We start from the raw sequence: 26,491 nt of genomic DNA on the forward strand, positions 1-26,491 counted from the left end.
AATTGTTCAAGAAATACCTTTATTTTGTATTACTGTACACCTGAGAAAAGTTTTAATTAAAAAACAACACTCTTTACATTTCTGTAGTGCTAGTGAGTTTGATGTACTTTTTTCCCGCAGAGGCAAAAAAGGCACTGGGGTTTTAAATACATTTTGAAAAAATCAAAAAGCTTAAGTTTGAAAACAGAACCTTTTCAGGATCAAATATAAAACATAAGTACTGCCTGAAATAAAACAAAAAAATCACACAGGGTTCATGAAAAGGTTGTAGTTTTAACTTTACTAATACATCTGTAAACAGAAATAGCTGGTGTATTAAATAATCTGATTACAAAACTCAGAGTTAAATATTTTTATTGCTAATTTCAGCCACTTGTTCTCTTGTTCATTACTACCCCTTCAAAAGCCATGCAAACCATCAATCCTTCTACACACACAAATCCCCCAATTCTCTATGCACTGAAAATTGCTCACTTCTTCATCACTTTGAATGAAAATAATTAATTATTAAACAAATCGTTTTAAAGTGTTCCATGACAAGCTAATCTTTGCTGCTAAGATGTAGTGCACCAAAAATATTTCAATCTGTTTTGTATAGACCAGGGATAGTGAAAACAAAGATGGCATGTAGTAGTTCAGCTCAAAAATTTTAATACTTTTTGTAAACTCATTTTAGCAAAGCTATTGCTAACTGACCCGTCTATCTGGAGGACACTACTTTACCACAAGAACATACAATCCACAAAAAGACATAACAAATGATGACTAAAAGTGTGTTATATATCGTACCATCAATGTATTTTGCACTTCTGTGTGTGTGTATATATATACACACACATATATATGTATATATACACACACTATATATAAAATACATATATAATAGATGCAGTCTAATTAAAATAAGTGTGTTAAATAATATGAACTGTTATTGAACACAAAGATATGCATTAAATTCTAGAGATTAAAAAATGTATACAACTACAAGAAAAAAAGAGCAGCAAGTTTTAGATGTGCATATGCTACCAAAACAAAATAGAATTCAAACAGTCTAGGTAAAGACCCACTTCATCCCATTCAAGTCTGCATAGTTCACTCATCCATCTTATTAACATCAACTATATGCATGCAACAAATAAATTTTAATTTAAGTTCTTCTTAAAGTTCATAAACCTTTTTAAGGCTCTCCAGATCTTCTAAGGAGTATTGATGATTTTGGTTTTCTGAAAGGAAGTCAAACAGTTGCTGAACCTGATCTTTTTCATTTTTGCTAAGGAGTGCCAGCACTACCTGGAAAAAAAGCACAAAACAAAAAGACCAAATATTTTATAATCAGCACAGATGAGAGAAAATTACAGCAGCTGACAGACATTCAAAGTCACTGTATCTATTTTTTTTAAATGTGAAAAATTCCTCTAAGTTTCTGTTCAATATAAGCACACATCCAACCTACATTCTTACCTTAAATCTTTCTGCTTTACTCAAATAGAAAAGGTGCTGATAAACAAGGTCTGGATCTTTTCCAAGTACATAACATTCCAATGACTGGATAAAAATCAAAAAGATCTCTCCTTCAAGTTTGTTACTTAGCAGCATTGGCAATTTTGGGGGATCAATCATTGTTAAAAGATCTGCACAAGCACATTTATCCTTATTGGCATTCACTGTATTTATAATCTGACCAAAGTCATAAGCATTAGTTGGTTCTGAAATAGACAGTTTTTCAGAGGTCTTCAATGGCACACTTGTTTGAACAACTTCTTCAGAAACAGCATGATTAGTCACAGCATCTTCTGATGTAGCAGACTGTCCCTCCTTCTGTTCATCAAATTCAGTCACCTTCACAAAGGAAACAACAATGAACCATTAAAATGGACATATAGAAAAAGTCACTAAAATCACTAAAAGTCACAACATAAAAGTCACTAAATGTTGCAAAGTCACTAAATTAAAGTTAGCACTTTCTTCCTAATAAAAGGACTTAAGTTCCTTTCTTATATAACCCCCCCCAAATGGTATCTCTATCATTAATCTTTAAAGGTTTTAATCAAAAGTGCTTATTTTTCTATTTCTTTTCATTGCCCAGCACTCCACTCTAAGAAGGGAATTGAAGGCTACTGGGAGAAAACTAAAGAGGACCATATACATGTATTAAAATGTGAAGTCAGAGAATATAAGCAGAACTGAATTTTAGTCACAGGATACCCATGTTTCATTTCACTGCTGTGACTTCAGAATAATATAGGCATGTCAGATGTATCGGGTTATTTTTTGCAGTGGAACTGGACAGCTCAGTACAGTCTAATGGCCTGACTACCCACCTAACTTCTCCAGAGTTTGCAGCCAGTAATGAGTTTCATGCACCAATCACTAAAAAATTTACCATGGGTTTAACTACATTTGCTAAAATCCATTTCAAGCTATCAAGAATTGTGGAATTCGTATAAACTGATTAAAACTCATTGAACAGGATCTCTCCAACTGATGTCAAATTTTTGCAAAAGTCTGAAGACAGTGCATTGCACAGTACAGTGGTGTGCTAGCTTAGGAGCCAGCTTAGGCGTTTTTGCAAAATACTGCATTGGGCTTGTAGACCTTTTGCTCTGAGCCTGCTCTATTTTTTCAACAATCCTTAGTATCAAGGGAGATATTCTTGACTCTCCTATATATAATTACAGCTTAATTAAAATGTAGTAATAATGATAAATCAAAGTTTCTAATTAAACTTTACATATGGTTTTACACAATCTGTTTTCATGCAATTCCCCTGTCTTGCAGCAGGTAAGACAGGGAAGGCTCTCTAAGGGAGCACCTGTAATTATCATAGCAAGCATAAATGCTTCCTGCCTCACCCCTGGGAAAAATTACCGCTGCCAGAAATGTCGTTAGCTGGTCCCTCAACAATGCAGTCACTTCCCAAACCTCCTCTGAACAGTCTCCAGACTCCTTTGTTTCTCACAACCCAGAGCTTAGGGAACACTATTCCAGTTACATAAATCCTGAGAACTCATGCAACTGTTAAGCGTTCCAGTAAAAGATGTTTCTGTATTATTAATTGCAGTTGTCATTACAGCACCAATTTGAAATTATACTACCAGCTTACAGTATCATCTATAACACTGTACAGACTATATATTTTACTGTAAAACAGAAAAGGGAAAAATACGTTCTTAAGGGATCAGCAAATTTGATCCAAAATATCAATCCAAAAATATCAGATGACTGAGAAAATCCTTTCATCACCTAATTAAAACTGAACTCTGCACAGTTAATATTTTGATCCAATACGTAACATTCCACCACATATTCCTTTTACAAGATTCTACAGATATTTTACCCATACTGTTTATCTATAAGGCAGGATTTAATTCCTCTGACCAGTAACTTCACTACTAGTACAAGAACATGCGGCATGTCTGCTGACAATGAACCTTTGCCAGCACAGCCCCAGAGGCTTCCTAAATAACACGGACTACATGCAAAACTGATATTTGACATTGCAGTATTTTATAAAATGGGTATTTTGAAGTCCAAGCAGTTTTTGATTGCAAAGATATCCTCAATTTTAGTGTCATCTAAAAGTACTCTTTTTCATTTCTGCTGTGGTTCTGAATGCACCTCAAAGCACTACAAGCTTTACTATAGGACGTAGTGGAGACCAAACACATCATACGCAAGAATCTTCCAATATGCTTTAAAATACCATGAAAACACAATACGACCAAAAAAGCGAGAGCAAGAACTGCAAAACAAAAGCTTTAATGTTCTCTCTTCATATGTGCGACTTCCGTACTGCATGCATTTAAAAATGAACAGATATACCTCTTGTATGGTTATTTTCTTCCTCTGCTTTTGTTGACTGCCAGCTACAGCACTGTTCTCAAGGTTAAGCAGTTGAGTTATCTGTTGTAGCTCCCTTTTTGCTTCAAGAACATTTGGATCTATTAGAAGTACTTTGTTGAGATCATCAATGCTGGCTTGGTAACTCTGTGAGTAGAAGTGAAGATATGTTTTTCATAAACAGCTAGAAAAATAAATTAGAACTGCCATACTGTACTTTACAAGTACAAAAAATAGAAACGCCTGGTTATTGGCATCAAATATGCAAAAATAATCACAAAACAGATAGTGTAATTTCATCAAAGGAAAAAATGAAACTGATGATGGGTTTAAATGAGTATTTTATGGCTAAATGCTTTCATCTTAAGTATGTAGGGTGAAATAAGTTATTCTCTGAAAGACGCATCCGACTATCAGATTATTGAAGACTGCTGCTTTTAAGCACAATTGCTTACAACGTAACATTCCTTCAAGATCAATATACTGTGAATCTAACTACACTTCTCATGCTGACTTTGCCAATTCAAGAGTTAAATTAAGCTTAAGTTAAAAATATACCTAATCTTTCCTGGGCGCTTCACTTCAACAGACCATCTCTTATAGTTTGACATGGGGAATTATACTGGAGAAAACTGGAATTACATTATGAACTCTGAGATGTTAATAAACTATCAACAAGAGGATTAGAGAGGCAGGTGCAGAGGTAGAAGGAAATCAGTATACAGTTCCTCAAGAATCAGTCTTGTGATTTGTCTAATTTTATTTCACATTTTGACATTAAAAATTATGAATTTTCAGACTAAAATTTCTGGAGAAATAAAGTTGACAGCAGTATCAATATTGAGGTAAACTAGAATATCATATAGAAAAAGAAAGATACTTTGAGGACTGGAAACAAAAATAGGGATGAACTGTAACAGAAGACAGTAAAAGACCATGCACATCAGAACCAGAATTTCTTTGAGAGACCCAACATTTCTTCTGTTCCCAAGCAGTATCACAAGATAACTGTAAGCCATTAATTTTATCATGAAAAAATTCTCTGATGTATCAGTTGAGGTATCTCCTCAGTATCTCTACTGTAATAAAAATAACTACTGTACAAGATACTCCTACTCTCTCCCTATCTGGAATATTTTGTTCAATACTGGTCAACTGTATTCAAGGTGCAGAGACACCATAATTTCTAAGTGAACTGAAGTCTAATAGATCATGAAAGAAGAGTAAGACAACCAGAATTATTTAGCCTCAGAAAATGAATGCAGAAATGGGGTAGATTGCTTTCATCAGCAAAGAACTACTTTTTAAGCTAAACTGAACTACAAAGGGGAAGATTCACAACTACAGAGAAACGAGGTTCTGTAACAGGCTTCTGACAGCAATCCTGAGGCTCGGCAAACAACCAACTCTCCTAAGTTTCAAACTGCAGCCTGCTAGATTTCTTTATGAAACCATATTACATGGTTGCACTCAAAGCAACAGACAGCACTATCAGCTGTAGGAGGTCCATTCTAGTCCCACTTCCTATATTACAGGCCCAATCCATCACACAAGCAGGGTTTTTTCCTGAACCTCCCTTAACTATATCTCAGTAAATCTATAAACATCCTCATTTACCATATTAAATTCCACTTTCACTTTCATGAATAAGTATTTGCATATTTATAAACTAGTAACACTTCCCTGCTTAGTTTTATCTTTGCCCAATTACATATATTTAGCTCTTAAAATCTTTCATTAGGGTCTTTTGTCAACCCCAGATCATTTTTATTGCTTTCTCCGGTTTTATCAATTACTTACATCCCTGGAAGTAGCAATACTGAAAGTATGAAACCTAACCAGAACAAAACATCTTGGGAGTCCCCTGCTGCCAGTGTCCTGACAGAATCCATGAACAATATATTTCAGGTTATGTCTTCAATAAAACCAAAATATTTTTCTCCTGAGATATTCTAAAAGAGCAGTTATTCCTCTGTTTCTTGACATTCTTCTTCAGTGTGTAATTCCCATCTTTTGACTGCTAGAATCACGATCTGGTTTTGCTGTTACTTACATGAACTTTTATTGATTCCAATAATATAAAGCTACAGATAATTAATACCAGGTGGCCTGATAACCACAGATAATGAATGATCTTACACAAAATTAAAGTTTTTCACCTTTCCTGACAATTAGGCAGAACCAACTTTAAAAATGTTTTAGCTACTCTAACAGACAGAGGAACAAATTTATCATCAAAAATTATCTCATGCTTACTAAGACTTGTTTTTGGAATTGTGTGTAGCGCAGGATGAGAATAGGTTAGTGTAGTGCTAAGCACAAACGGGCTGTCCTCAAACAATTTTTAGGCTGACAGACAACGAGGTAATTTTTTGTTACGGCATGAAACACAGGAGAGCTCTGATGTAAGTATTCATTTGAAGGAGGACACTGATGGAATGTAGTGGATGTTTAAAGTAATCTCCACTAGACCGAAGAACAACCTAGGAGAAAGCACGGAAGATGCTTATCTAAAGACACTTGTTGGAAAACCTAATGCAGAGTAGGTGAGAAAAGCTGCCATCATGAACCAAGCAAAGTGAGAAGCTGACCATTCAATATCAGGTAAGAGCTGATAGGTAGGGTAAGGATTGCTATGAAAGGCTTATAAAGAGCAGAAAGTAGCTAATATTGATCCAATGAAGAAGGGAAACGAACAGAGACAAAAGGAACAACATGGTTCAAGTGATGGAACATGAGATTTGCAGTCACACTCAGGATGGATATGAGCAATACAAGCCCATGCTATCAAGGTGAGATAAAAGGATACTGAAAAAACTGTGATGTAAGATGAGGACAGGACAGACAACAATTTTACTGTGCAGACGGAAAGGAAAGGTTGAGTCTCAGTGATTTTGTATAGAAAGAATCTGCATGACTTAGACATGGTTTGAATGTGAGACTGGCACAGATGGAAGATGAACACCAATTTAGCCTGAGTGGAAAGATACCGATGATGTTGCCAGAAATGGAGGAAGGAAGTTAGTGATAAAGGTTTGGCCCGTGTTTGGAAAAGGAGAGGGGAGAGGATGAAGAAAATTAAAGCTCTGGTTTAATGTGACATGCACTCAAGTGTGAGCTGATTCCAAAGAACAGCTTGAGATTTTTTGTTTGGACAGGTGAAGACAGACTTGGAGAAGATCAGTATGTCAACAGCAAAGACGCAACAAACACCCTGACAGAAAAAACAGAATGGGCTACCCGGAAGAAAATCTGAACTTTAGAAAAGAGTTGAAACTTGCTTAATCAAACTCCAGTCAACACTCTACTTTATTCCAATATTCCTGCATCTTCTCAAATTATTGCAAGTCAATATTCAGATAATTTTTATGTTCCAAAAATAATTCTATTATGTTTTACATGTCTAGTACTCTACAAACATAAAGTAATAAATCATCCACGTTGCACACTTTGCTTGTATCTACCCATCCACTGCAACTACCTGATTGCCTCTGAAGAGTTTAGAAGTGCTTAAGAATACCTGTCATGTTCTTTTTTCCTCACCTGTAATCCTTTGTATGCTAGTGCTCTTCTATAGAAAGCTTTAATATTAGAATCTTCTATCTGAAGAACATGATCACAATCCTGCTTAGCCTCTTCATATTTATACAGTTTCAAGTAACAGAGAGCTCTAACACAGAAAAACAAAATACACTGCAATATAAGTAAATTTTAGAGTACTGTAGCGAGAGCAGTATCTGACTCATAAATGTAAATTACAATACTTCACACAATTCCACCACAATCAGGTATTTAATTTAGAGTACATCAAACCCAGTAAGTATTAATGATATCACTGGATGGATTTAGAGAGAGTCAGTTTCTGCAGTGTAAGTCAAAATTCAAGTATGACTCACCTACATGCTTGAAGTTAAGCAGATATGCATGTATTTCAAAAGCAGAGCCTATGTTAGCACAATACCAATAACACAGCAATGAAATACCGATTTTATACAATCATTCTGGGGAAAGAAAGTACTCTGAATTCAATAAGCAATATCACTTTCTGCACCTTATTGCTACTTGGAAGTGTCCTATTCAAGTACTAGCCTAATCAAATCCTTCTTAGTTTGTAAAAGCTGACAGGATTACAGCAGAAAGAATTATGCTACAGTATTAGGTCAACCTTTAAAAATAATGCTACTGTAGACTGTTCCTACTTTTGTATTCTCAAAAGGTACCTTCTCTCTGAAATACTATTTTTCGTATTTGAGATACTGCTACTGCACATTAGCTTTTAATTAAAATTATACTGGCGTTCTTGAAAAATGCTGCAAAATGCTATGCTAATTATAACTCTTATTATAGTCTGTTCTATCTTTATAAATATTTGAGGACATATTTCAGTAACATTAATATCTATTCCCCTTGAAAAATAATGTGGTTTAAAGAAAAATCAATTACGCTGTTGGAAACACTGATCGAGTGGAAAAAATAATCTTTGTATAATAATGACTGAAGTGATGCGAAATTTTTATTTGCAGTCAGAAAATATAACAAGTATTGTTATCCCACAAAATGGGGTTGGATTTCAGATCTTTACCTGTTAGTGTAGATAGTACATTCCTTGGTATTTAACTTCATGCACTCACTGTATTTATTTACAGCTTCTTCGTATTTACCCTTCTTTACAAAATCATTCCCTTCATTTTTTAATGTCTTGAACGTCTCCTCATCTTTTTCACCTACATTACAAAAGAATCACAACGTTATTTAAGCACGTCAGTTCATTAAGGTTAGCTCAACAATCTATGAAGACTAAGAACAAAAGCCTGATATCTGGAGTATCTTTGATCAGTCAGGGCATGACAATTTCTGTTTCAGATCTTCCTACTACTCTAAAGAAGGAATAAATTACCATATATACATTTGGCACAACACATACTTTCTGAGGGGCCAGGGTAACTGTTTTGCAGAAATACTGGGAATACAACAGGCAGGTCGACACTTCCAACTCATTCACCCTTTCTGCGTGGTACAGAGGGACGACATATCTCTACTGAGATATCGATTTTACTTACAGTGGTGCAGATCTATCAACAGGATTAAAGGCCTTCTAGACTACGACCATCACACTAGGAAGGCTGTAATTTAATCCAATATTTTTTCTGCAAGCAAATCATCCATCACAATCACTATGCTAAATTGACAATGGCAAGCAAATCATCAATAGGGGTGAGTGATATATCAATAATATTCTGTTAATCTCTTTTGCAAAAAGCATGTTTTGAATGACCTGAAAACAACTAACTGTAAATATATACTTTCTGATTAACGTGTTCTTCCAAAATTATCTTTCTTTCTAAATTCCACATCACTCATTGCATCTGGTTCCGAGTTAGATTACAATTTTTAGCTATATTTGCAATGGAAAACCAGTCCTGAATGCAGTTTCATGTCTCTGTACTAAGTAAACAATAATTAGTAATATAGCTTTAAGTAAATCATAATGGAAAAATCGACTTTTTGCACTTTTCTAAAGAGTATGACACCCCTGTGAAGCTTCAGATTTTAAAGACTGCGTGTAAAAAAATCATTTTAACCAAAAATTAAACTCAATGAGCTTTTTTATAAAAACGTGGCACTCTTCTATGCCAGAAAACTATATGTAGACTTGGGAAAAAGTAAGTAATCTGAAACCAGAGCAGACTTAAACAGGAAACAACTGAATTTTAACTCAAGTCATAAGACACAAAAACCAACACATACAATAGTTGCAAAAAAGTGTCAGCTAGCCATAAGGTTTCAATGATGACCGAGTGTTATTGCTGGCATGCTTCCAGTGGCAGCTATTAGTGTAGGTCTCACTGATATAGTACAGGCCCTAAAAGGCAACTACATACTTAAGAGTCAAACTTCAGCGAAGGTTTTCATGTAATATTTATAAAAACAAAACCTAAACAAAGCCAAATCTATTTGAAATAGTTGAGACCTAAGTGTTTTGTATCAAAATATTGAGAGAATGATGGCTAATCTCATTAAGTTTCAGAACAGGTTAGACATCACCACCGTTCTGAGGAACCATTTACCTTTGTACTTTTCCCTACCATGATCTTCAAGTTCTCTCTCTTGGTAAACCTACTAAAAGGTTATATAGAAGTACGTTTAATCTTCACTACTTAAAAGGTTTAGATTAAACAGTTTGGTTATACACTGAAATAAATAACAAGTTATATCCCTCATTCACAGAAAAAGCTAGGACTACAAACACAACAACAAAAAGCACTGTTGAAGCTAAGCATTGATGTTCAATAGCAATCTGTTAATGTGAAATACCAGCTTTCTACTGCATTCCAAAAATAAATGATAAACCCAATTACTGCCCAATTCTTAAGAGTGTTAAATCACTAAAGATATGTACTTGCAACAACTTTAATGAAAATACTTGAGTCACTGGACATTTTAAAAATTAGAGTAAAACTTTTATCAATTGAACTTAAATTATGCATCTGCCTCTCCCTCATGTTCCTTAAATGAAAAATAATACTCTGTTGCATTATTGTATTTCAGTATGCATCACTATTCAGATCTTATATAAACCACACTATTGTAAGTTTCTAGAGCCACATCTTACTCCTTATAGAAATGTTGAATTCTGACATAAAGGCATGTATTTGTAAGTTGTCTGTTGTTTTACATTAGGTACAGATAAGTTTAAAGATGATCTTTTAGACAGCATTAAAACCATTAAATCTGCAGTGTGCAAGAATGCAGACTGCTGCAGTAATGGATTATAGATAGATAACCCTACTACTGCTACATGTTTGGCTAGTAACTCAGTCATGCATTGCTGCCTACCTCATGTTAAACAAGAGAAGGTTATCTTCTACACTATTTTTCTTTGTATTAAAATAAACTCAAAGGTGAGCCAATTAACAGTAACGTAAGAGTCAAAAATGATAGTTAGGGCCTTTGCAGGAAAAATGTTTAATGTCAATAAAAATGGAATTAGAAGGGCTCCCTCACCTGAATTACTGGAGGGGAAAAATGGAAACTCCAGTGAAGGGAAAAATTCAGGAGGAGGAGTGTCCTAATGGACCAAAACATTCAGTACTTATGCATAAACAACTCCTGATTTAACACAGTTTAAAAGCAGCTACTGACTATCTGCTGCCAGAGTCAAAATGCATAGTGAAAAACATCAGAAATGTTCTTCTACAGCCCATTTCACTGAATACCAGCCATCTAGAAGCCTACACTTGCTATTCTCAAGAACTGAATAATACTCTCATGAACAATTAAATGATGACTACAGATTACACAGCTGATTTTACTGCGTGTTTTTTTTTTTTTTAAACTATGTTATAACTATAGTATGAGGTCAGGGAAACCACTCATATTTGCATTAGGACTCAACATACTGCTGATAAATATTTCTGCTAATGTTATATAACTGCACAAATTGCATGCTACAAACTACATCATTAAAAAATGTAGCTAACTGTGGCTCCGTGAAGCCTATTAAACCTAACCATGTAAATGACCATCATCTAACTTAGCTTTTCACAAAGGTTTGTGACAAATATCATCTAAAGCAGTTTCTTTGACATCACTAACAAAAATTGCATTCTATTGTTCAATTAAAAATTCTTTTCTTGTGTCTATATGTTTGCATTAGCTATATATACCATTCATCTGTAATTGTTCTTCTCTATTGGTGTCTGCAGTGCTTCTTGGCTTAGTCTCTGAAGTGGAGTTGCCTCCATCCCACCTGTGTAGCTGAGCAGAAACTGGGACAATCGGAATCACTGGCAGCTTCTCCCTCCAACTAGGACCATCCTGATCTATTAAAGTTTTTGTTATTCTGAAAAAGAAAAGCTCCATCAACATGACTTTTCATATATTTAATTCTTTAATGACTTACAGCTAAATTAAACAATTCAGTGTCCTTTTTCTTTCCAAAAATGACTGAATAATTATCCTTACGACTAAATTAAAAATAGTCACAGCAGCCAACAGTATTGCATTTATTTAATATTCTGATTTTTTCCCTTTTTAAATTAGAATATTTATGCTAGGATTTTATATTTATAAGAACAGTCAAATTATTTCATCAATCATTCTTCATCCCCATATAAACAATGAGAAAAAAACATATTTAAAACTGTTCAGAGCCTTTCTTAAACCCACAGATTATAGGTCAACTATTTCCATACATGACAGATTAAATCCAAAATCCATTATAGTGGAAGTTTCTCACTGCTGTGACATGTTTTGGAGCAAGACCTAAATGAACATAAAGAGTTATATACAAGCTGTTCAGTTACACTTTTTGTAGCATGTTAAAAAAAATCAATAATGAGAACCAGTGACATAAAAGTCTTCTAATATCAAAAAGAATTTAAGTGCCAAGCTCAATTGGTAATAAATTTGCCATCTATTTTACCAAAGGAAAACTATGAAATGAGTCGTAAAATAGGTTGATACGTTATCTAATAAACCTGAAATCGACATTTTAGGCACAGTTCCATTCAGTGCAGTTGTGATGTAAAGAATGAGATAAAATGAGGGGAAATAATTCAGACTAAATTTTCTTCCTTGGTTTAATTTTTTCATATTTGAATAATGTCTAGGGAAAAACCCTCAGTATAATATTACGGCTGCAGAGTAAGAGCAATCAGAACCAAATTCTTTTCTCATTATTTACTTCAGGTCTGACAGAAAAACCAATATAACAAGTTGCAACGCTTCTAATATATTTTGTTGTAAAACAAGTTACCAAAATGTTTTAAAGAACGATACATGTTAAAAAGCTCTTTGTGAGCTATAAAATAAATGATCACATGAAGTTGTGTGAAACATACCTTTTCTTATATCTTAGAGTTTAAAATAAGTTCTTTGAACTCAGAATATCTCATTTCATAGTATTACCTAGTTATTGAATTTCTTTTCTAAATAATGTTTTTCTGCACATCAGCTGCACACACCCTTGCAGGACTGCCCTCTACCTGGATCATTAATAAACAGTATTTTAAAAGATGCCACCACCAAAGAAGCTTGTGCAAGTTCTGTTTTACTGTAATTTTACTAAAATTTATTATTTTTTAAATGATAGTCTGAATTTAATTGTTAAGAAATAAGGGGCACACCACCAAAAATTAAACAGCTCTAAGATTTACTGAATTTATTTTATTAGAAAACAAAACTGTACATTTTATATAAAAAAGGTCAATTAATTCTGTATAGGTATTTCTCACAGAAATTAACAGAATAATTCTAGCATAAACCAAGGTCGTCTTTTTTTCCTGTCCAGCTCTTCTCTGTTTATCAGAATGGGCACTCAAGCTTACACAAAAAGCCTGGCCTAATTCATCAAAATCAACAAAAGAATCATATAGACTTTGATGACTGATTGATTTCTCGTAATATAACAATCTCTTCTTAGAACAGCCTTTTGCAAAAATGCTTCCCTGAGTGCCATGGTTAGTTTATAAAAGCATAGGTATCTCATGGAAAAGCCAGGGCAAATAGAGTCATCCTCCACCACCATCACCCTAACTCGATCCCACTCTCTCCTCGCAGTTTTGGAATTTATCACAGAGCCATAGTTTGTACAGTGCAATGCTCAGATGGGGCTTCGTGATAAGAGCTCCCAAGCTGTCTAATGCAATTTACTAACTGATGTTAAAGGAGTTGAGACAATGAGAATAAAAATCCAATTTAATAAATGGAAGCGCAGAAACATATTGCCCATCAGAGAAGAACAATGACTCAAGAGAAGATTAAAATACACAGAATGAGAAAATAATTCATATTCACAAAGCTAGTAAAATGCCACTAATTAAAAGCATGCTTGAAAGGCATTTTCCCATGATTTGGCCCACATCATTAAAAAAACATATCTGTCAATCACTCTTCCATACAACAACGTATCTTCCAACATATCTGTCAATCATCTCAGAACACCAATAAAAGACGCAATTCAACATCTTCTAACCAACACGATAAACTCTCCAGTCACTGTTTAATTTTGTTTTCAAATGACTTTTCATGAAAATATGTACTTACATTCTTCCTTATTTCCTTTTGGATGTAAAATGATCAGGTAAAGGCTTTATACTAAAACTTTTACTCCTCTTTTACATGAGAATTATTAAGAATACTAGATTAACTTCCCCTCTGATACTAAGATTTTTGGGAAGCCTGCTAAGTTAGGCGGGTATTTCTAGACAAGCCTTAACAAGATTCATCAAAACCACCTTCAGATAAAAGCAAGAAGAGGAGTTTTTCTGTCAGCTTTCTACAGCATCATGATCCAGTTTCCCTCAGGAACTCAAAACCACACAGATAAATCCTCCAATAAAAACAGGTTGCTCAGATGTATTATTCCTCTTATAGGTATTTTTAAAACACATTTTCAGGTTGTCCCTTTAAGTTAAGAGGCGGTACACTTAGAATAGCACTCGTATTTTCTTAGAATTCATTTTTAAAACATGCATTATTTTGGCAATGAAAATTAGTATTTTGGTCAACAATTTCAGTTTGATTTACAAATGATAAAATATTAAAAATCAATTACATTAAAAGTTCAATTATGCAGGAGGTCTATGCTCTAGAAACTAAGAATTTGCAAGCAAAAATGAATTACCAGCAGAGGAGAAGAAGGAAGAAGCAGTTGAAATAAGGTGATGGGTTGCCAGGGAGGAAAGAGTAATGAGCAGTGAAGCTAAAAACCTAAGGAAGGCCTAGAGAGGAGAAAAGGAAGAATGTTAAGGGAAAAAAAAAGAAGTAAGCTTATCACTAAGCAAGTTACAAGTCACTGTCAGAAGAAATATGAAAAAAAATAGCAGCAGATAGAATAAGGCAAGAAGATCAAAAAAGTATAATCATTCACATAGACACCAGAACAGCAGTTATCTCACCAACCCAAGTGCTCTATCATCAGTGCAGACACAGGAGCTGAGAACCAACTCGTGTGATCAAAAATAAGACTTCTTAGAGTGTCACGATCTTTTGGCCATCTCTCGCCAAATAACTAGAATTTAAAGATATGATGGCCTTCTCGAATAATTATAAGGAATTATGTCAGTGCTCATGGCCTTCTGTTAAACAAGACATACTAGGTTTGATTGGTAAAAGTTGCATGAATGTGAGTTCTTGCTCAGTGACTAATGCTTGTTCTGCTTTCATAAATTCCTTAAAAAAAAAAAAGAAGAAGGAAAGAAAAGGAAGGGAAAATCCTGTCGTTCATACAGTTAAGTACTTACTATATCTTAATGAGAATAAATATCATGTGTATACAATTTTACATTATTAATATTATATATAATTATAATTTTTATATATAATACATACCACATAATATATAATATATTGTTGTATTATAGTGTATAATATGTGTGATTAGATATAAACATCTTATACAGAATATATTAATATAATTACAGAAATTGAGGCACCTCACTTGGCAGCAAGAATTAGTGTTGAAAGTATTAAAAAGGAAGTTAAAAATAACACTCAATTTTATTTTACTTTTTATACCACTAAGTTTTGTAGCCAACAACTATATCAAGCTACTTCAGTGTTTTCACAACTGCAGCATATTGAAGGATTCATGCTTGACATAAATCTCAAATTGCCACAATGAATATGTTAGTATGAAAAGGAAAAGGAAACAGAAATGAAAGAAAAAAGGTACGGGTGTTAAAATATTACTTTAGATTGCATGAAATATAAGTTAGAAAAGAAAATAAGTTGAAGCCCCAGTAAAAAAACCTTTAAAATATGGCATTTTGAAAACAAATAGTGACCTAAAAATGTTGCAACAATGCATATAATTGCATTTCTGAGTAACTCCAGTAACAAATATGGCATGTGCGCATGTGCATGTGTGCATGAATAAATTTAACCTTACAAAAAGGTTAAACTAAACTAAAGTACAACTATATTTTGAAGGCTGCAGTGGTCATCCATTTAACACTGTTATACCCTAAAGTGAATCTCAGTCTTCTGTAAGATGTCTTGAGACTAAAACAGTGTTAAATGGATGACCACTGCAACCTTTACAAGTAACGTTTGGTGAACACTACTGAGTAGAGAAATTTCTGTCCAGATCGCCCAAAGTAATCTATTCAAGTTAGGATGATTTTTTTTTTTTTTTAGTCCAATACATGAATATAGTCATCTGTGTAAAATTAAAAGAAACATCATTGAAGATCCAGCGACATGGTCACCTCCTATTTTGTTCTATCATGTAATGCAGTTATTTCTAACTGAGGTTTGTTGGAGAACTGCACAAGTATAAGGTGAATACTGGAAAGGAACAGAAATATGTTCTGCTCAGCTTGCTCTTATTTACAAGGTAAAAATATTGAGCCCTAAAAGGCAAAACCTTTTTATAAAACTGGCAGGCAGATGAAATTATGGGAATAGTATTAAGAAAATGGCAGAAAACTGAAACAACAGTAAGGCATAGACTTCTTAAAAGTCATTATACACCAAAAATTTAAATTTTATATGCAGTCACTACTATACACGACATGTATGATCCCTTAATTCTAATGTACAGGGACAACGAATGGAGATGCTGGTGCAGAACTAATGGCATTCAGGTAATTTTAATCACAAAAAAAGAAGAGTGGCTAGAGTGGATGAAGATGGGGACCCACATAGACCAGTTTCACATCTCAGAGTGTCCAGCAATGGACACCTAGAAATAGAGAAAAATGAAATGATACTTCCCTTGGAATACTTCCCAGGTGTTAGCAATAAGGAACACATCCTACTTAAGATCTTTTTGCAGGTGGAAATGCAGAAAATTTATGAACATATTGATCTATATGGTGATTAGAAAACTACTGCCATCCAATGAACCAGGAAACCACAAGCTCCATTCCGCAACTGCCTTCATGCTAAACCCAAAGAAAGCCAAGAACAGACATGTACGGAAAATAAAAAAATAACACAGCAGTAAAGGAGGTTACAGGAAAAAACTGTTTAACAGCTGTGGAAGTACATTTCAGATAATCAAGCCTCTTTTTTTCAAACAGTTCCTCAATAGTAAAGGAAATATATTCCTTATTATGGTCCAATTTGTGATTTCATGGAATACTTCCAGGGTGGAAAGCTGTGATGCTACAGGAAAGCTACTAAATAATAACAATCAATCTTCTAGTTGTGATGACCCTGCCTCTTGAGGGACACACAAAGGAGGGAGGAAATAAAGAAAATGGAATTCTATTTTTCTATTCAGAATCCCATATGAATAGAAAATTAATAAAGTGTAGTTACCTATTAACACTATCATTTGCTGCTTGGATGCTGCTGTCTATTTGTAGAAGTGTCTTATAATCGATGTATGCCTGCCTATACCGCTCCATAGACTCATACGCCATTGCTCGTCGTAGAAGAGGCTTAAGAGAAAACGGCTGAAGTTCCAGAGCCCTGCAGAAAACAAAAAGAAAACGCAGCATTGAAAAAGAATAATGTTAATAATAATACTGAAATTTTTATTATATATACAGCTATACATAACACCTGCGATTTCAGATGGGGCTTATAGTAACATAACCAAGGAAAACAGGAATTGAGTGGTTTATTACTTGCTCAGTATCCCAAATTAGATGCAGTTATAAAAGTGTTAGTGCTTTTATGACAACCTTCTCTACTCAAATCCGTATCTTCCATCTGGAAAACTACTTTCTTCAAGAAAAGACTGAAGTAATGAGAGCTGTTTAAAGGGAAAAGCTATTTTTCTTCTTCGATCTATAGGGATCTCAAGTATATGGTGCTTTTGCCTATATGATTTTCAGTTCTTCTTCCTTATATACAAGTATGCATATACAAAAATGCATTTAATAAAACATTAATACATGCCTGCCTGTTTTTGGCTTTTAGACTTTTGCCTGTCTTTTGGCTTCAGTTGTTTCCTCTTCTGATTGAGCATCTGGTCAACAGTGAGTTCAATCCCTAATACAGTGTAATCAGAACTCCTTCCAAATACCATGGGCTTTTCCAGTAATATGAAGCAACAGACTACAAAAGCACTACTGATAAAAGATTACCTTTTATTAATCAATGATTCTTGCTAATGGGACAAAAAGATCAACACTGCAATATTGAAACTGAGATGAGTCTAGGGGATTAGATTTCATAGAATCATAGAGTAATTGAGGTTGGGAGTTTCTAGTCCAACCTCTTGCTCAAAGCAGAGTCAGCTCTGAGGTCTGACCAGGTTGCTCAGGGCTTTATCCAGCCGGGTCCTGAAAACCTCTGAGGAAGGAACCTGTGCCACCTCTCTGGGCAACCTGTTGCAATGCATGACTGTCCTCACGAGGAAAAGGCTTTTTCTAATACACAGTCAGAACCTCTCATGTTTCAATTTGTCTGTGGTGTCTTGTCCTCCTGGTAAGGAGATCCAGGACTTGTCTTCTTGATAACCTCCTCACAGATCCTGACAGGCTGCAGTTAGGTCCCTCCAAAGCCATCTCTCTTCTACGCTAAACAAGCCCTGTTCCCTTAGCCTCTCCTCACGAGGCAAGTGCTCCAGCCCCAACCATCTCAGCAACACTCCGCTGAACTCGCTCTAATCAATCAATATCTTTGTACTGGGGGGCTGAAAACTGACACAGTATTGTAGATGTTGTCTAACGAGTGCTGAGTACAAGGAGATAATCACTTCGTTCTAGTAAAAATATTTGACATTCTGTAACTTAGAAGAGAATTAATGTAGGTTTCAGACTCTTAACATCCAGAACAAAGTAAAAACCCAACCACAAATAAATTCAGGGGAAGAACATATGGCTTGAAGAATAAAATCAGTGGGAATGGAAAACCACATTTCTAGGTAAGCACTCAAACATAATACAGCCACAGAGCAAGCCACATCACAGCACTAAATACGAGAAAATAAGGTTACTATGTAGGAGCCCTATTTCACTCTCTATAGCAAGAAAGAAAGGTACTCCAAGCCAGAGTCTTTAGAAGAAGAGACACAACAGGGGTTTTGATACACTTCTAAGCCATAAATAGTTACAGCATAATAAAAGATAAATGTTCAAAACTTATTTTTATATCAAGAATATAAGCAGTACAACACCATTTTTGGCTTTTAATAAACCAAGTAACCCATTCTTAGAACACCCTACTTATGTTGTGCTGCCTTCAATAGATTTAGTTGACATTATCTAATCTGCGTGTCTGCAGTTTTGCAGTTCTGCTTCCCAGTCTCTAAATTCCTTCCACCTCTGTTGTGCTCACTAAGCATCACAGGTCTTTGGGTATCCAGAAAATATGCCCAACATTAAGGATGGTATCATAAAGTAGTAAGAAAATAAGCTTATAATTGGTAAGAACAGAAAACCCCAAACCTTTGTATTACTGACTTCAATTACGTCTCCCATACTAAAACCAATCTGAATAAAAAACAGTGATGGCTGTTAAGTGTGCAATTTTGTTCTATCAGCCAGCTGTCTACGATCTTGCAACTACTTTAACAAAATATTGTTAACAAGTCAATTTTTTTCAGATGACGTTTTCAGGAAATTTTGCTACCAGGCAGAATATATATAGTAAGTTAACCATTTAATCAATACAAAGTTACATATATATTTCATATTTAAGTATTTTTATAGCTACATTGTACTATGTTTTTATAGCTAGGTTTCATTGTGCTACGAAAAAATCTGATTAATTAATAGGACTTCTAACCGTCTTGGGATCCTCTTTTGCCCCTTACACCTCAGTATTATTAACCCTGTATGAGGAAATATAACAAAGGACATCTAGAAATACTGTAGTACTTTAGTGGAAGGCAGTGTTTGGAAGGTATTGAAGGTGTCTGACCTTCTCTCATTCCTGTGTCTTTAAAAGCCACAAGAAACAGAAAGGATTTTAGCTCAATTCCTGAACAGCTGTAATCACAGTCTGCAATTACTCTGAATGTAGAATGTTTTTCTTATAGAAAAACGCAGAACACACACATATTCACCATATGCATGATTGAAAGCTGTTTCCAACAGTGTTATAAGCCTCTGGGTTAACAAAAGTTTTTACATGTAAGTACAGAGCACTACTGAAACAAGCCTCCTTTTACGTTAAAAATTTTAAGCCTTCTATGCATTTCTATGTACACATCAAGACTAACAACTGCTTTCACACAGTAAGACAACAAACTAAAAGTTACTCCTTCCCTAGGTTCCATGTGATTGTTTATACAACTGACAAATAAACATACCTGTCATTTAGACAAGGAATCAGCCTTTATTAAAGACTGTTCTAAGCCAAATTGTAAGAACAAGATATCAATTAAAATGTTTAATCATCATCAGGAATGTTGCTGTCCTACATGGGAGGTTGCAATTTACCTGTTACAATCCTGAATACAGTCACTGCAGTTCCCTTCTTTGAGGTAACACGCTGCTCTGTTTGAGTATAAGATACTTATATCACCTGGACTTTGTTCTCCTAAAAGAATATACAATTACAATCAAAAACCATTACTAAAATTACATTCAAGAATTAAAGACTTGCATACTCTGAGCTGCACTGCAGTGATGCAGTCTGCTGATGACGCAAAGCTGCAAGAAGCTTTTGTTTATCCTGTCACCTAGAATATGCAATTATTCAAACACATAAATAAATGCAAACATCTCTGCCCCAAGAAAGTTAAAAGATCATTTCACTCATTTTCCTGTATTTTGTATTATGTGCACTGTTCTCTACTGTCCATCACAAAGAATTTACTGCATTGTAGCTCATGTCAAAAATCGAGGCATATGCTAAGTTAGTTAATTTGTAGTTCCTTTAAGTAATCTAAACAACAATCCTAAATTTAGGGATAAAGTATCACACTCACCTGAACCCACGACATATTCAATTGCTGCTGAGTATTTGAGCGCAGCTTCTCCAAACTGCCCACTCTTAAATAACTCATTTCCTTCACTTTTTAGTTTTGCTGCAGTAGGAGGAAGCAAAGAACTGCCACCATCAGCAGACAGAGACCCTGTTCCATGCGATCTGGAGATCTTCCCAACTTCATGGCTTTCACTCTTTTGGTCACTGTTTAAATAGCCATTAGCTTCATCTTCATGGTCTGATAAATGTTTTTGTGCTTTTTTCTCTGATGTGCCTTTCTTTACTCCATTCTCAGTGTATTCCTTCTGCTTCTGTGTCTCTCTTTCTTCTGACTTAATGCCACCTCCTTTGCTAGGAAACTTTTTCTGTGCGTTGCCCATTTCAGCCTTCTCAGTAGCTGCCTCTCCTATTACTGGCACACCAATTTCTACAAGGAAGTTAATCAGCAGTTAGAGCTTGCATCATCAGAAGAAACTATTGTTATTGCAAAAGAGGGGAGTACTTCCAAGGAACACAGAATACTTAAGGAATCTTCATTTTATAAGGATTTGTTTGCCTCCGAACACACTTACAGGAGCACAGAAAAATTCCTAGTTACTAGCAATCTGTAATTATTGTTGAGGATGTGTCATTGAGAGATCTCATTTCTCCTTGCTGAGCATTTTCTAATCCCCCGTTCTGTCATGTCAGAATGGTACAGAAGTTACCTTGAAATTAACTCTTTAAATACTGAATATTAAAATACTGGTACTTTGATTTTCCATGAACAAATCAAAATTCTTCCATGCTAAAATTAGAGCACACAACTAACAAAATAGTAACATTACACATATTAGAACCCTCCTCAAATATAACTTAGAGGAGGAGGCACAAGAGCTCATAATGGCAAAAGGCCTTTTATAAAGTTTAGATCATTAAATTAATAATAAATAGTAGAGAATATTAAATTAGAGAAAAATGCATACAGTATCAAATATTAGCATAAATAAATTGCTTAGTTACCTGAACAGATTACCATTACAGTATTCAAATGTAGATTTCAACAGAAAACTGCATTCAAGAGTACTGACTCTTGAAATTATCAGTCAGGCAAAGGTAACTCTGTAAACAATCCATTTTGTAGTTTGCTGCTATTAATCAAGAAGCTGGGTTTTCATCTTCCCTTGATGAGAGGTACTCTGCCATCAAACAGATTTTTTTTCAAATTCCTTCATATATTAAGAGTGATGATTCCTATTGACTCAAACTAAAATTTTGAAGTTGATGGAAAAATCAATGAACTCCAGGTTGTTCCCAAATTACAAAAAATTTTTTTTAAATGCACACCATTTACTGAAATCAAACCAGACAGGATGGAAAAGTGTAAGATGCTTAAAAGTAGATAGCGCCATATGCAGCAGAGCTCCTAGAGCCTTGTTCCGGGTGGACGTGTGCTTCACAGCCGATTGGCGAGCACCTAAGAGACGAACGCTCCAACAGAGTCCTTCCTGCCTGTAGTCTCTCTCTTTAGAAATATCTGGTTTTTTAGTAAGTTTTTCCAGCTTTTTTCCACAGAGGGAATAGCGGTAGGATAAATATATTCTACCCAAAACCTATTTTAATGAAACTTAAAGTAAGCTATTTATATTTGAGACTTCCATCCATTCACCAGATCTGACAATGCCAAATATGCCAAAAGGTTCAACTCTATGAAGTAGGAAGGAATATGATAAAAGGCTAGATGGACAGATGAGCAAAGACAGCAGTATTATAATCATCAGTTCCTTAGGATACATGCTAGAATAGCTTTAATTTACATTCACCCAAACAGAGAATACTCTATATACCTTCCAGTAAGAAAAAGGAAAAAAAAGTTTTAAATGCACAGACAAAAAAGTGACTGGGCAAGTTTCTTGGACAAAATTCTAGAGAGAAACACTCTGGAAGAGCATCCCAACTGCCACAGACAAGGCAAAAGCAAGAAAAGCACACAGTTAATGTGAACTATCCTTGCCTTAATACACAAGAAAATTTCCTGAAGATGAAGTGTGCAGAACCAATTCTGGCATAGGTGGGAAAGATTTATAAAATTTGGAGTCTCCTTGAAAATAAAGAATATGCATAATGATCTTGTTTAGTTGTCAGATTATGCAACGTCCCTAAACAGTTCTGGATTGAGTAAACACCACACACAAAATTGTGCATATCTATTTCTCTATCTCAAATCCAATCCGCACAATCTTTCAGTTTCAGTGTTGATAACATAAACAATATTTCTGTATTGGTTTCAACAGGGAAATGTATTCATAAAAGCAGTAGTCTGCACTTTGCCTTAAAAAGAAGGGATGCTAATAAACTTTTCTTAAAGAAAGAAATTGCCTAGATACATTGTAAATTCAAAAGTTAAAAAAAAGATACTGAAAAGTATGGATAGGATTTTGACTGAAATGACAACAAATATAAACTAGAAAGAACTTTAATTTATTTTAATATTAAAAAGAACCAACTTGAAATGGAAGGGCTGTCACAAATCAAATACTCCAAAAAGAATATTTCAAGGATTTTTTTGTAATGGATGACATCATCTTTCATTTAATATTATTTTCCAGCTACACAATGTATTTATCCTCCAGAAGCACAGCACAAAAATAATGGTGACAGAATGAAAAGCAAAATACCTTACTTCAGTTCACAATCAATTCACCGATGAACCCAGGTAACAGTTTTAATTCTCTTATCAGCTCTGGACTAGCTATATTAGAAGGCAACTGGAATCGTCCAAATCTCCACAGATGAATTTTTAATATTTTTAATAATGTTTTGCTTTTGTGCCACACAGTGCCAGTAAATTTCTGTTTTTATTACTTGCTCTTGCTTTAGCTGATATAAATTGGACCTGAATTGTTCTAAGCTAGAACATATAACAGACAGAATTCTCAAGTAATTCTAATTTCTGACTGTTCAGGAGCAGTAAAACTAAAATTAAACAACAATCTGGGCTGCAAGAGCAACAGGAACAGAGAAGATTGAAGTCTTTCCTAATAGGGAATGAAAAGAATTACTGGTCCACATGTATACTGGCCTTCTAACTGAGGGTTCAGGAAATTCACTACACATGCAACTGTAGAGTTAATTTTCAGTGCTGTTTATCTTAGCATAATCTAATTTTGCATATTGCTAGCTTGCAATACAGCCTAAAAGCCACAGCAGGTTGCGCTTCATTGTGCCAGAGCCTATACGAATCAATTATAAATGAGAGTTTACAGAGTATACAGTTCTAAAAATCAAAAATAACACATGAGCAAGCACCCTGGGAAGAGGTTAGGCAATACAGAATAACTAGTCTAATGGTGGCCAAACAACCTCCTACAAGGCCTCATCAATAATGCTTCTAACCATAACAAGAACAGACACAGTAAATTATTATTCAAGAACACAGCAGCAAAGGAAGTTTCTATTACAGTAAAGTTCTTGTCAGGGAGATTAGTAAGAATTAAGATTTGATTAGATGTGAATTCATGTATGGCATAAGGGTCAAGTGAGCGAAGACAGAGAAGCACAGGTACAGGAGCACAGCCGGTAAGCATTAACCAACAGATCATGCCTCAGTCATCTCAGAGCTTCAGTGGCAGAGGAGAGCAGAAAGCAGTATTAGCAATGCTGGAAATACAAAAGCAAGCACAACTGGTCTCTTAAGCAGCAAAAAGCTCTAATCATCTCCTACCTGATAAGCTTTGCTTCCAAATGAATCAGAAACTTCAAAATGCAAATCTAAGACCTTACTCATTGCTCTCCGTGAAAAGCCATGAAACATCAACACATATGTTGAAGAATTATCGGTAGCATCAGATAAATCTTTCACTACTCATATGGAATAATTCAAGAAATAAAGAAAATATAAAGACAAAGAATCCAGTTTTATTTGAATACTTCCATTTAATAAAACACGTTTAGAAAATCAATAAGAGAAACTCAAAGAGTATTATCAACCCTACTTGTTTTGGAAAGCCGTAAAACCAGTCATTGTGATAGTATCTGTTATATTTAATGGCAGAAATCACATTACTTCAGAGAAACAATCATGGTCAAAATCAGCAGAGAATATGTTATGTAACTCATAAAGGATGCTGAGCCAGTTTTCCTACCTATTCAGCTCCCTAACAACACCCCTAAAAAAGACAACCTAGTGAAAGAAAATGAAGTCACAAGATAGCAGACTGACATAAGGAGATGACCTAAGAATGGTACCACATCATGTTAAAAAGGCATCTGATTGCTGCTGTCATTTTCAATGACAAGGAGCATAATTTGGTGCTAACGAGAAGAAAAGAGACTAGAAAAAAAACACGAAATAATTTTCTGAAGCCAACTGCTGTGGCATCAAGTAAATTTAGTAACATATATAAAGCCAAGCTAGAAGTCAGAAGAAGGATTTAACACACAGGAAAAATAAATGCATTGAAGCTTCAAGTACTAAACCAGCAATCGCAAAGTGCACAAAATAGCAGAACACATATGAAATCAAAGAAAACAATCCTGACTTGAGAAAGATGTCTCATCCAGAAGAAGAATATTCTCTTGACCTCTAAAGCTTAATAAATAAACCATTCACAAAAAATCTGGGCAACATCTCTTCCAATGGTACACTAGCAATATGTAGATTTGTCTGTTATGAGGTTTCTTTTATGTGCCTAAAGCATATCTTTTTAAAGATCTGAAGCAATAACAGGTTGAAAGAAAATAATTTTAAAGCTAACTTAGATTTTGTTTAAATACACTCTTCTTTTTACAAATAAATATTTTATGCATTTCAGAACTCAGTTTACTGTATTTTTTTAATTGTTCTAACAGATTAAGAAAAATATCACAAAATTCAGCAAATTTTAATGAATAAAAAGGGCTGTGTAAAACATAATATTTAAGACCAAAGGAAACCATATTTCTTTTTTGAGATTATAACTTCTTATAAACGTATCACTATGCCAGATGCTTTTTCACATATGCACATGATTTTCAGTTTTTTAGTGTCTGATTATTAGTATTTTTATTTTCTAGGATGCAAGCACTTTTCAGTTTCTATTGCCCAAAATGGATTTTAATTGCTTTTGCTTTCAGAGACATAGAAGATGAAGGGAGACTACATATGGACCATTTGTTCAAAGTTAAGAAATCAACTTTTCAGAGTTAAAGAAAGCATGAAATGTTTTTTTGTTTTTCTTTCCATCTATAAATTAAAAGATTAGTAGGAATGCATGAGGCTTATTGACTATAATGTGAAGTAAATGTAACTATACTTGCCTAGAAAAAAAATGCTTACTCTATTTGTTGCTATTACCTAAACAGAACATATCAGATTTATTCAATAATTGTATTGACTTTGTATTTGTTTCCAGATGCACTTTAAAATATAGAGTAATCTAGGAAGATGTAAATAGCTTGCCCCCTAAGTCTCAAAATACTTATTTATATCCCATGAACACATACATCATTGATGTTAGCTGACAATCTTCCGTACGTTTAGAATCCTAACCCTTCATCAACTGAATGGGAGTCTTGCTAAGGACCTCAAAGGCACTTTAGTCATCTGAATGCTCCCAGTGGAAAACAACCTCAAATTAACTAATATTTAAGGCTAGGGATGTGGTTTTACCTGAGGAGACTTAGTGTATACATACTGATTTTGAAAAATATATTTTTCTTAAAGTCTTGTGCAAATAGTTCATTATGAAATCATACACATACAGTCTACTCTTCACAATACAGGACAATTTACAAGTTTAAGTGGAAAATTGTGCTTATTGGAAAACCCACAGTGCGTGCACTGATTTAAGTCCAAGAC

General features: G+C 34.5%; 1 protein-coding gene across 3 annotated transcripts in view; it reads right to left on the bottom strand.

Annotated features, from left to right (window-relative positions):
• SPAG1 (sperm associated antigen 1) overlaps positions 1–26,491 on the bottom strand; it is a 45,441-nt gene continuing 18,950 nt past the window's right edge. For all 3 annotated transcript variants that reach the window (XM_064507665.1, XM_026119590.2, XM_064507666.1), the window contains 9 exons: positions 20,675–21,100; positions 20,184–20,283; positions 17,110–17,262; positions 11,508–11,683; positions 8,423–8,564; positions 7,384–7,510; positions 3,823–3,987; positions 1,462–1,839; positions 1–1,290 (listed from right to left, as the gene is read on the bottom strand). In XM_064507665.1, the coding sequence (XP_064363735.1) occupies positions 1,159–1,290; positions 1,462–1,839; positions 3,823–3,987; positions 7,384–7,510; positions 8,423–8,564; positions 11,508–11,683; positions 17,110–17,262; positions 20,184–20,283; positions 20,675–21,100 (1,799 nt within the window). In that variant the 3' untranslated portion in view covers positions 1–1,158. The remainder of the gene's footprint in view (positions 1,291–1,461; positions 1,840–3,822; positions 3,988–7,383; positions 7,511–8,422; positions 8,565–11,507; positions 11,684–17,109; positions 17,263–20,183; positions 20,284–20,674; positions 21,101–26,491) is intronic.

This window comes from Dromaius novaehollandiae, chromosome 2 (assembly GCF_036370855.1).
Source record: "Dromaius novaehollandiae isolate bDroNov1 chromosome 2, bDroNov1.hap1, whole genome shotgun sequence".
NCBI lineage: Eukaryota > Metazoa > Chordata > Aves > Casuariiformes > Dromaiidae > Dromaius > Dromaius novaehollandiae.